The 13,267-nt window shown below is 36.8% G+C and overlaps 1 protein-coding gene across 1 annotated transcript in view; it reads left to right on the top strand.

Annotated features, from left to right (window-relative positions):
* SLC24A4 (solute carrier family 24 member 4) overlaps nt 1–13,267 on the top strand; it is a 446,930-nt gene that overhangs the window by 310,353 nt on the left and 123,310 nt on the right. Inside the window, exons 8-9 of the mRNA XM_053697542.1 lie at nt 3,211–3,236; nt 6,103–6,156. Coding sequence (XP_053553517.1) covers nt 3,211–3,236; nt 6,103–6,156 — 80 coding nt within the window. The remainder of the gene's footprint in view (nt 1–3,210; nt 3,237–6,102; nt 6,157–13,267) is intronic.

Genomic DNA, 13,267 nt, shown 5'->3' with positions numbered 1-13,267 from the left:
GATTCTCTTATTTTTAACCCATTACAGGTGCTGTTTGGTGAAGCTCCACATCCTGCTATGGGCTCCATGTACGAAGCAGCGAAAGCTGCTCCGGAGCCTTTGCGGGGCAGGTTCGCATATGCGAGCCTGCTTCCCGCAATGTAAGAAGCCATTAGACCGCTGCTTCCTACACCCTACGTCACCTCTTAGCTGGCGAGGCAAAATCACTGAGAGCACGCTCGCTCTCGATGATTGACAGCCCCTTCAGTCGGGTGATTGGTTGCGCGATTGAAGGGGCGGGCATTACACACTCCGATCAGTGTGTAATGATTCATACGGGCAAGCGGATCAACAGATCCGCTGCCCGTGTGTAGCAAAGGCGGGCGGACAGCTTCGCGAGTTGAGAAGCTGTCCGCCCGCCATTTAGTACATGGCTCCCTATGTGTGATCATGCAAATTCTTGTATTCTGTGACAATTGCAATGTGGATTTACAGATCAATAACAATGCAGTATTTTTTTGACACAGTTTAAAAAAGTTACTTAACAAATATAAATTAAAACAAACTTAGGGCTAATATAGAGCAATACAGCTACTGATAAACGTAGAGCTTTTGCCATGTATTGTGCACATTAAACTGAAGTGTACAATATGACTTCTCAAGATGACAACAATGTCACTAATCTGTGAATGTGCCCTGTTAAATACAGTAGATTTATATAATCAACAACTGCATGATAAAAAGACAATGCAATAGCACTTAGTCTGAACGTCAAATGAGTAGTAGATTTTGTCTGACAAATTTAAAAGTTATGTCTATTTCCACTCCCCCTGTATCATGTGACAGCCATCAGCCAATCACAAATGTGTGTATATATATATATATATGTGTGAATTCTTGTACATGCTCAGTAAGAGCTGGTGATTCAGAAAGTGTAAATATAAAAAGACTGCACATTATGTTAATTGAAGTACATTTGAAAGTTGTTTAAAATTGAATGTTCTATTTGAATCCTGAAAGTTTAATTTTTACTTGACTGTCCCTTTAAGCTTCAAGATGATTAGTATAGAGATGTGGAGCTTCTCTAACTGGCACTAATAGGATGGAGGACAGATAATAGCATTTGTGTGTAGCAACTATGCTGTAGTTGTCCCTTTAACATGCACCTAATTATATAATGTGAGTAAAAGGGAAATTAATGAGTTAAGTCCCAGACCCCTCTCAAAACATAAAAAAAAATCATAATGTTTAAAGCTCAGAAATGTGTTATGAATATTAAAACATTACTGTGATACAAGATACAATTATTAGCTATATAAGTTTGTACACTGTAATTAAGCCTATAAAATAGTTACTCCTCCCAAAACACTAAAATGTCAAAATACTTTAAGTACAAAGTTTATTTAATACCTATGCAAAAAAATGTCTTAATAATCTCTCCTACAGTTTTATATAATTATGCATTGCTGTTAATTTATCCTTTCAAAGAAAGAAAAGATCACATAAAATGCATTTGTGTGAAGTTCTTATATATTACTTAGGGTGTGGGGGGCTGTAAATACTGTTATAGTTGTTTATATGATTAAGTGCAAAGCAAACCTTTGTAAAATAAGGGCTACATGATAGTGAGAATATTTAGAGATGGGAAAGAACTAGAAAATAAAGCCAGAGGACAGAAAAGGATGCAGAGGTTAAGGCTTAAAGGGACATAATACTCATATGCTAAATCACTTGAAAGTGATGCAGCGTAACTGTAGAAATCTGACAAGGAAATATCACCTGACCATCTCTAAGTAAAAAAGGAAGATATTTTACCTCACATTTTCTTCAGCTCTCAATAAGTGCACATTTGTCCTTCACCTTCTTCCAGCTGCATGTTGAAAAAAATCAACCCGATAACATAACAGCAGCCAATCAGCTTTACTGTGATTTCATGAGATTTCACAGAATTTTTTGCAAGATTTCACAGTAAACTTCCTTAAACTGATTAGGGAAATAGCATGGGACTAGCTTCTTGATTGGCCGCTTAGCTTTTTACGGCAATGCCGCATTATTTTCAATTGCTTTAACATTTGGGTATCATGTCCCTTTAATGTATATAGTTACTTTTCTGTTTATGCAACTTAAATCAGGGGTGGTGAACCTTGAGAGTGTGTCCCTAAACTTGAGATAATTTATTAAGTTCTCTTGCGTGCCCGTGCTACTTTTTTAAAATATAATGGGACATTAAAGAAACATTATTATATTGTTGCAAACACTACTGCCATATAGAGCTCCAAACATGTGAAGACTTCTGAGGCTACCTATGAATTCTTTCCAACAAAGGGTACCAAGAGAATAAGGTATAATTGATCATAGAAGTACATGGAAAATAGTTTTAAAATTGCATTTTTTATATGAACCATGAAAGTTTCATTTCATATCCCTTTAATTGGGGGTCAAGTCCTACTAGATAAAGTGTGGGTACTCACCAAGACTTCCACCCCCCTCACAATTAATATTGTTTTATGCACACACACATACACTGTATTTATATGTACAGTATATAATCTATACACTTTGGTTAATGAAAGCAAATTAAATCCAATGAAGGGTTGAATTGTTGCCTTTGGGTCTGAGAATCCTTCTCTGTCAGAGAGTCTCACCCACTAAAGGTGCATTAGTCCTATTTCTGCTGAGGGGCGCTAAATAACCCCAAAACAAGCCACACAGAAATGTAAGCACCATGTGTTCCACAGAGTACAGGGTGCTCACACAGCAGGACCGCTGACAGGCTTTAGTGTATTGTAGGAAATGTTACTGCCCATTACAAGAGAATCTCACTATCCCTCTAACCAGACTGTGCTCCAGCTACTCCCATTAGCAGCAGCAGTGTTTACTGAATTGTTTCCGTTTACTGTCCAGGGGGAACTTAGTTCCTCCTGCAAAAATAGTGCAGGAACTCCATTCCTATGCGTTCCTGCTTGACTTGACCCCTGCCTTTAATGACTAGAATCGCAGATTATAAAAGCAATACATATAATGGTAGCTGAGAAGTGGAATATCATCAAAAAATGTCTCATGACATAGGTTCACTACTGCTGACCTAGTTAATGTTTATGTTTCATGTTAATTACTGCTATGTGTATGTGCATGTCTTTTTGTAAGTTCTTCCTATGTAAATGATGTTATTTTGTAGATATGAATAAGTATTTTATCATATAGTGATGTATTTTTGTTTTGCATTTGCAGTTCATATATGATGAAATTATAGTCTGGTAAGTTAAAGATTTCTACGTATGCACCCTTAAATCCCTGCTATATTTAAAAGTTGCCCAGATCAGCAAATAAATGTGAAGCATTGTGGTGCTCATTTGCATATATTTACCCAGAGTCCTACAGTAGTTGAGGTTTTCTGTAGAGGGGTGTATAGATGGGCTATACAATGACCTACTGAGTATAATAATTGCATAAAATCCCTCATTAATATTTAGACTGTTCGGTAAAAAATAATTTACACAACCCCCTCCTATGCCCAAGAAATACTGTATATGTTAATACGTTTTAAAATATTATTATTATGCATGTGAATGAGTAGCAATTAAATATATATTTGCATAGTTAAAATGACATTTGGCTTTATATTTTTATCCCCTTTAATGTGTTTCTAGTGATCCATTTGACCTGCTAGAGTGTATTCAATTGTTTACAGAAAGCTCAATATATTTTGTCTTTTGAAATAACTGATTTTGCCAGTTTAAACCTTCACTTATGCTACAAATATCAATACTACAGTATTGGCTATAGAGAAACTTGGAAATAAGAGACATCAGCAGAAACGAACCTCCCAGCGAGGTTGGGGTGGTAGACATCCCATTTTTAAAAGTTGTTCCTGAAGGAGCTTTAAAGCTACTTGCCCAAGTAAACACTTTTTGAAAGTTTTTGAAAGCGATCAGGAGCTGTATGTGTGAAAGTACATATTTACATTATTTATTCTTATTGGCAGGATTAACTCCCACAGCTGTATTAGTGGAAAGAGTTAACCCAACACAAGCCTGAAAGATAAAAAAAAAATGCAATAATGCAATTTAAAATATCTTTCTTCATGTGCAACAAACACATTACTGCTGTCAATTGCATACAGGGAGTGCAGAATTATTAGGCAAATGAGTATTTTGACCACATCATCCTCTTTATGCATGTTGTCTTACTCCAAGCTGTATAGGCTCGAAAGCCTACTACCAATTAAGCATATTAGGTGATGTGCATCTCTGTAATGTGAAGGGGTGTGGTCTAATGACATCAACACCCTATATCAGGTGTGCATAATTATTAGGCAACTTCCTTTCCTTTGGCAAAATGGGTCAAAAGAAGGACTTGACAGGCTCAGAAAAGTCAAAAATAGTGAGATATCTTGCAGAGGGATGCAGCACTCTTAAAATTGCAAAGCTTCTGAAGCGTGATCATTGAACAATCAAGCGTTTCATTCAAAATAGTCAACAGGGTCGCAAGAAGCGTGTGGAAAAACCAAGGCGCAAAATAACTGCCCATGAACTGAGAAAAGTCAAGCGTGCAGCTGCCAAGATGCCACTTGCCACCAGTTTGGCCATATTTCAGATCTGCAACATCACTGGAGTGCCCAAAAGCACAAGGTGTGCAATACTCAGAGACATGGCCAAGGTAAGAAAGGCTGAAAGACGACCACCACTGAACAAGACACACAAGCTGAAACGTCAAGACTGGGCCAAGAAATATCTCAAGACTGATTTTTCTAAGGTTTTATGGACTGATGAAATGAAAGTGAGTCTTGATGGGCCAGATGGATGGGCCCGTGGCTGGATTAGTAAAGGGCAGAGAGCTCCAGTCCGACTCAGACGCCAGGAAGGTGGAGGTGGAGTACTGGTTTGGGCTGGTATCATCAAAGATGAGCTTGTGGGGCCTTTTCGGGTTGAGGATGGAGTCAAGCTCAACTCCCAGTCCTACTGCCAGTTTCTGGAAGACACCTTCTTCAAGCAGTGGTACAGGAAGTAGTTTGCATCCTTCAAGAAAAACATGATTTTCATGCAGGACAATGCTCCATCACACGCGTCCAAGTACTCCACAGCGTGGCTGGCAAGAAAGGGTATAAAAGAAGAAAATCTAATGACATGGCCTCCTTGTTCACCTGATCTGAACCCCATTGAGAACCTGTGGTCCATCATCAAATGTGAGATTTACAAGGAGGGAAAACAGTACACCTCTCTGAACAGTGTCTGGGAGGCTGTGGTTGCTGCTGCACGCAATGTTGATGGTGAACAGATCAAAACACTGACAGAATCCATGGATGGCAGGCTTTTGAGTGTCCTTGCAAAGAAAGGTGGCTATATTGGTCACTGATTTGTTTTTGTTTTGTTTTTGAATGTCAGAAATGTATATTTGTGAATGTTGAGATGTTATATTGGTTTCACTGGTAAAAATAAATAATTGAAATGGGTATATATTTGTTTTTTGTTAAGTTGCCTAATAATTATGCACAGTAATAGTCACCTGCACACACAGATATCCCCCTAAAATAGCTATAACTAAAAACAAACTAAAAACTACTTCCAAAACTATTCAGCTTTGATATTAATTAGTTTTTTGGGTTCATTGAGAACATGGTTGTTGTTCAATAATAAAATTAATCCTCAAAAATACAACTTGCCTAATAATTCTGCACTCCCTGTATATATTGTAACTCTGTCACCTTTGCAGTAATTATGTAAACACAAGTTGTTAAAATAGCCACATTGGTCATTTAGAATTCAGATGGCTATCACAAAGCATTCTGCTAACTGGCACTGTCATGGCTATTTGAAGACAGGCTAGCTTAATGCCGAGGGATAAGAAAATGTGCCGTATTACTAAATGGTTACAAGAAAAAGATAACAATTTCCTTGGAAACTGTTTAGAATCCCTCAATTTAATACAAATCCCAGAAGGCATGTGACAGGGAAGTTAAAACCTACAAGAAAGGTTTATGATTAGGTCTGGCAAAAACGGTGAGTTTAAAATGCTCGATCTGTATTGTATTTTTTGTTTGTCTTTCTGTATAATTCTGTCGGTTTTGAAATATAGAATGTAGAATTTTCGATTCTCTTAACTGAGTATTTTTATGATTTGCAGGTGGGAAAGTCTCATACTTATCATTATGTATTTGATTTACATACTAATAATGAAGTAAGTAAATACATATTTGCCTTCCTGTGTATTAATCTTAAAGCATCATTGGACGTATTTGTTTTTGTCTTTTAGCTCAATGTAAATATTTTAAAGAACAGATAATGTTTTAATACTTCAGTTATTTATTGAGGTTATGAAAATATTTGCATATAATTGAGGGTTTATCTTATTTAAAGGGACAAGATACACTTTGAGATTATATTATACTGGAAAGTATTTAATTATGCTAGGTAAAACAATCTTTGCAATATATTTAGTTATCTATGTCCTTTTTTCCCTTCACTTTAAAAGGACATGAAACCCATAATTTTTCTTTCATGATTTATATAGAAAACAATTTAAAAAAAAAATCCAATTTACTTCTATTATCAAATTTGCTCTTGTGTTATTCTTTGTAGAAGAGATATCTAGATAGGTAGCGTGAACATGTCTGGAGTACTACAGACCTGGAAATAATGCTGCCACCTAGTGCTCTTTTTAATGTATAACATTCATGCAAAATATACAGGTGAAACTCGAAAAATTAGAATATCGTCCAAAAGTTAATTTATTTCACTAATGCAACTTAAAAGGTGAAACTAATATATGAGATAGACTCATTACATGCAAAGCAAGATAGTTCAAGCCGTGATTTTTCATAATTGTGATGATTATGGCTTACAGCTCATGAAAACCCCAAATCCACAATCTCAGAAAATTAGAATATTGTGAAAAGGTGCAAAATTCTAGGCTCAAAGTGTCCCACTCTAATCAGCTAATTAAGCCATAACACCTGCAAAGGGTTCCTGAGCCTTTAAATGGTTTCTTAGTCTGGTTCAGTAGGAATCACAATCATGGGAAAGACTGCTGACCTGACAGTTGTGCAGAAAACCATCATTGACACCCTCCATAAGGAGGGAAAGCCTCAAAAGGTAATTGCAAAAGAAGTTGGATGTTCCCAAAGTGCTGTATCAAAGCACATTCATAGAAAGTTTTGTGGAAGGGAAAAGTGTGGAAGAAAAAGGTGCACATGAAGCAGGGATGACCGCAGCCTGGAGAGGATTGTCAGGAAAAGGCCATTCAAAAGTGTTGGGGTCTTTCACAAGGAGTGGACTGAGGCTGGAGTCAGTGCATCAAGAGCCACCACACACAGACGGATCCGGACATGGGCTTCAAATGTCGTATTCCTCTTGTCAAGCCGCTCCTGAACAACAAACAACGTCAGAAGTGTCTTACCTGGGCTAAAGAAAAACAGACCTGGTCTGTTGCTAAGTGGTCCAAAGTCCTTTTTTCTGATGAGAGCAAATTTTGCATCTCATTTGGAAACCAAGGACCCAGAGTATGGAGGAAGAATGGAGAGGCACACACTGCAAGATGCTTGAAGTCCAGTGTGAAGTTTCCACAGTCTGTGTTGATTTGGGGAGCCATGTCATCTGCTGGTGTTGGTCCACTGTGCTTCATTAAGTCCAGGGTCAACGCAGCCGTCTACCAGGAGATTTTGGAGCACTTCATGCTTCCTTCCACAGACGAGCTCTATTGGGATGCTGACTTCATTTTCCAGCAGGACTTGGCACCTGCCCACACTGCTAAAAGCACCAAAACCTGGTTTAATGACCATGGGATTACTGTGCTTGATTGGCCAGCAAACTCGCCTGACCTATACCCCATAGAGAATCTATGGGGCATTGCCAAGAGAAAGATGAGAGACATGAGACCGAGCAATGCAGAAGAGCTGAAGGCCGCTATTGAAGCATCCTGGTCTTCCATAACACCTCAGCAGTGCCACAGGCTGATAGCTTCCATGCCACGCCGCATTGAGGCAGTAATTGCTGCAAATGGGGCCCAAACCAATTACTGAGTAAATACAGTATGCATGCTTATACTTTTCAGAGGTCTGATCTTGTTCTATGTACAATCCTTGTTTTATTGATTGCATGTAATATTCTAATTTTCTGAGCTTGTGGATTTGGGGGTTTCATGAGCTGTAAGCCATAATCATCACAATTATGACAAACCACGGCTTGAACTATCTTGCTTTGCATGTAATGAGTCTATCTCATATATTAGTTCCACCTTTTAAGCTGCATTAGTGAAATAAATGAACTTTTGCACGATATTCTAATTTTTTGAGTTTCACCTGTAGTACTGCAGACACGTGCACACTCCTGAACGTAACTTCCTTTGTTTCAATAAAGGATTACAAGAAAACTGAGAAAGTTTAAAAATAGAAAATAAAATATTTTTTTGGGGGTATTTATGTCCCTTTAAGAAAAAAAATAAGTGGTGTTTTTCCATTTCTAAGACATAGGGCCAAACCCTTACACATCTGTCAGTACCAGGCCTTAGCAGGGGTAAAAAGCAAACCCATCATAAGTTTAAAATATTGTAAGTCGAAAATGTATTTAATACACCTAACCTACCAAACATCATAGCTTAGCCTAATTAAAGGGACATAATACTAATATGCTAAATCCCTTGAAAGTGATACAGCATAACTGTAAAAAGCTGACATGAAAATATCGCCTGATCATCTCTATATAAAAAGGGAAGATATTTTATCTCATAATTTCTTAAGCTCTGTGAACAGTTATACTTCAGCTGCTCTCTAGCTGCAAGTTGAAATAGAATTAAAAAAAAAACAATAACCAATCAGCATCAGCAGTGCTGAGGTCATGCACTGCTTTGCTGTGATCTCATGAGATTTTACTGAAATTTTGTGAGATTCTATAGTAAACTTCCCTAAACTGAATAGGCAAATAACATGACTGTGCCTGCACATGCTTTCCCTTGCAAGTCCTGGGACTAGCATCTTGATTGGCTGCTTAAAGTCTCTTTCTAGTAGGGTGTGAATACTTAGGGAATTTTGAGGTAATTATCTTCCTTTTCACATAGACATATTCAGGTGATATTTTCTGGTGAGCTTTTTACAACTATGCTGCATCACTTTCAAGTGCTTCAACATTTGGGTATCCCTTTATATATGCTCAGAACACTTACATTAGTCTACAGTTGGGAAAAACCATCTAACAGAAAGCCAAAGTGTTGCATTTCTTATGTAATTTATTGAATACTGTACAATACTAAAAGTGAAAAACTGAATGGTTGTATGGGTACTCACCATTAACAATTAAAAAAAAATTGTAAGCATTTAACTAAAATAAATTAGTGTTTAAAAAATGTTTGAAGTATTGAACTAAACTAAATTAACGCTTGAAGAATGTTTGAAGAATTGAACTAAAATTAATTAATGAATGATGGGGATGCTATAGCGACAGGGTCATCAATTTCTTTCTCTTCTGATGAGGGTGAGAATAACTGGTAGAAGGCACTAGGGCATCGATAGTTGTTGATGGTTTAGCAAGCACAGATATAAAGTTTTGACTGTACAGTTTGTTTCTTCTTTTCATTATGTATTTCGCTATAGCAACCAAGAGCATCCTGTATCTGCCTGTCAGCTCTTGCGAATCTCTCGTAATTGACGACCATTTCTTCTAACATCCATACACCACTGCTGATAGTAGCAAACGCCTCCGCCAGTTTCCTTGCTATGAACGCTCTTGGTGCCTCGGGTATAACTTCTTCTCTGCCTCAGCTTCTTTACCCTTTTCTTCCTGAAATTCGTTCAGCTCCTCGTTGGAAAGCTCTGTAGCCTCAAGAATATTCTCTTTATCAATGTCCAATTCTAGCTGTTTCCCAAGCACTAATATCTTGTTGCTTACTATTTCATCAACAGCAGAATCTTTGTTATGCCATTCATGCATTGATATGTGACTTGAACTTCCCATGCTGCAGCAATATTCTGGGTAGCTCTCTTGGACCGTACAGTCAGATTCAGTTGCTTCAACAGCCTGTGCAAGCGTTTGGTGTTGAACGCAGCAATTGCACCTTGATCCATTGTTTCTGTTCACCAGCAAATACACAACGTTAATATCAGGATTTATGTCACTGATATACTGTGGATGCACTTGAGCATTGTCTAAGATTAGAAGAATCTTGAATGGGATGTTGTTTTGCCTACAATATTTCCAAACAAAGCTACTGTCATCCAGGCTTTGTTGTTATGGCGATAATAAATGGGAAGCGTATGCTTGCTCACATTCTTGAATGCTCTACAGTTCTCCAGGTGGTAGATTTTCACCATAGATGAGAAGAAACTTGTCATACCTACTATTTTTAAATTTAGAACAGACTTTAAATTGCTTCAACATACACCAGCATTTTGTTTCTGTAATTTGGGTGGGGATGGGCATTGAAAAAACTCATGCTACAAAGTTAAAGGGATACTGAACCCCAATTCAACTTTCTAATTTACTCCTATTACCAATTTTTCTTCGTTCTCTTGGTATCTTTATTTGAAAAATCAGGAATGTAAGCTAACAAGCATCCACCAATCAGCAAACGCTATCCAAGGGGCTGAACCAAAAATGGGGCAGCTCAAAAGCTTACATTCCTGCTTTTTCCTGGGTGTTCAAATATAACCCAATGACTGCAAATATTTATTTCTAATGCTTTCTGTATTGTAATAAACTCTTAGTATTGCAAAAGGTTGAAATATACAGATGAAATCATTGCTATGTCACAGTATATGATGTAGGAATTTATTGCAATATACGTATGTATCTCTACTTCACATCTAGGTCCCTGCTTATTGAGATAGACAACTCTCAAAATAAAATTTGCCTTTCTAAAGTTCTTTAAGGGACTTCATATAACCGACAAGACTTTTTAGATAATCTTACCAGACCAGAAAGCTTTAGAGAATGGGGTCCTTTATGTCTTTAAGTACCACCAGCAGGAAATTAACATTGTCTTATTCCCCAAAATGCGTTGTCTGGATGCTGTTTCTTTTTATTTTTATATGTGTGCTTTTGCTTGTGTACATTTGAAAAATGTCAGTATAATCTTGGGTCATGCAAGCGATATGAGCAATAAAAATCTTTCATGGGCGCTGTTTAATGCTTCTTCTTGCATTGATTACTTATATTTCCATGCTCTTTTATAGACATGTGCAACGCTAAACATTTCGTTTCGTTTTCATTAGTTAAAGGGACACTAAACCCACATTTTTTCTTTACTGATTCAGATAGAGCATGCAATTTTAAGCAACTTTCTAATTTACTCCTATAATCAATTTTTCCTCATTCTCTTGCTATCTTTATTTAAAAAGCAGAAATTTAAAGCTTAAGAGCCAGCCCATTTTTGGTTGAGAACTTGGGTTATGCTTGCTTATTGGTTTTCTAAATGTAGCCACCAATAAGCAAGTGCTATCCAAGGTGCAGAACCTAAAGTGGGATGGCTCCTAAGCTTTAAATTCCTGCTTTTTAAATAAAGATAGCAAGAGAATGAAGAAAAATTGATAGTAGAGGTAAATTAGAAAGATGTTTAACATTGCATGCTCTATCTGAATTATTAAAGAAAAAATTTGGGTTTAGTGTCCCTTTAAATAAATCATTTAGTTTCGGCAAATTAGTTATGTTAAGTTAAATCATTTTTTCAGATCTGTTCGTTATTTCCGATCCATTCTTTATTCATATTCAATATTCTATTCTGCAGTTTAGAATAGAATAATGCATATGAATAAAGAATGGATCCGAAAAAACTATTTAACTAAACATAACTAATATGCCGCCGATTGCAGAAACAAAATTATTTAAAACTGCCACCACCATCTACATCGCCGACACTAAATAAAGCTATTAACCCCTAAACCACCGCCCACCCACATCGCCAACACTAACTAAACTTATTAACCCCTAAACTGCTGCCCCCCCACATAGCCGACACTAATTAAACCTATTAACCCCTAAACCGCAGTTCCCAAACATTGCCAAAACTAACTAAACCTATTAACCCCTAAACCACAGTTCCCCGACATCGCCGACACTAACTAAAACACTAAATCTATTAACCCCTAAACCGCCATTCCCAAACATCGCCAGCACTAACTAAACCTATTAACCCCTAAACCTCCGTACAGCCACATCGCCAACACTAACAAAACCTATTAACCCCTAAACCTCCGTACACCCACATCACCAACACTAACTAAAACACTAAATAAACCCATTAACCCCTAAACCGCAACACTAACTAAACCTATTAACCCCCTAAACCGCTGCCCCCACATTGCAGCAACCTAAATTAAACTATATTAACCCCTAAACCTAACACCCCCTAACTTTAACAGAATTAAAAAAGACCTATATTAAAGTTAGTTATTAACTAACTACCTATTTAAAAATAAATACAAACTTACCTGTTAAATAAAAATAAAACCTAAGCTTACACTAATAAAACCTAACATTACTAAAAATAAAAAAACTAACTTTACTGAAAATAAAAAAAAAATAAGATTACTAAAAAATTAAAACTACAATTACAAAAAATAATAAACACTAAAATTACAAAAAAAAACTAACATTACAAAACAAACAAAATTATCCAAAACAATAAAAACCTAACTTTAGCTTAAGAGCTGTTTATCTCACTATACTGAGAGACACATAGATTACAATATACCCCAAAGATTTTGTGTTATGTCTCTCCATGCCCTCTCCAGTGCACCAGTAGCATGATGCATTATGCATTGTATTATCAAGACCAGTAAAGTCCAGCAGAGTTCCAGTTACTGTCACAAGATGCTCTGATATATAAGGTATTAGAGGTGCTTCAGATTAGCAGAGGAGAGGATGTTCCCTCGTACACGAGAAAGTGTGATCACTGTATCAACAGGTTCCTGAAAGAGATAATCACTTGTAATCTCTGGCCACCAATTGGAGACCAATGTGAGACTTGTCTGCAGGGTCGTATGGTTATCCAAAAGATTAGATGCACATGATTTACTAATGTACATCACAGACAGTATTAAATATGCATTATGTTGCAGGCTAAACAGCAGTGTACTGTGTGCATTTGCATGTGGGGATATCCTCTATTCTGATGGTTTTGTCCTTGTTGAAAAAAACATTTCAGTTGCTTTAATTAGTAAATAGGAAATTAGTTTTCTCTGGGATCCTTTAAAGAGACCGTAGACACCTTTGCAATATATTTTTATTATTTATCTAGCCCTCTTTTCATGTAATTTAGCTTTTAAAAAATAGTCATTTCTAATTCTCAGAACTTTAAATGC

The sequence above is a fragment of the Bombina bombina genome, chromosome 1, assembly GCF_027579735.1.
Source record: "Bombina bombina isolate aBomBom1 chromosome 1, aBomBom1.pri, whole genome shotgun sequence".
Classification (NCBI taxonomy): Eukaryota; Metazoa; Chordata; class Amphibia; order Anura; family Bombinatoridae; genus Bombina; species Bombina bombina.
The sequence above is the reverse complement of the archived record's forward strand: the minus strand, read 5'-3'. Positions and strand labels throughout refer to the sequence as shown.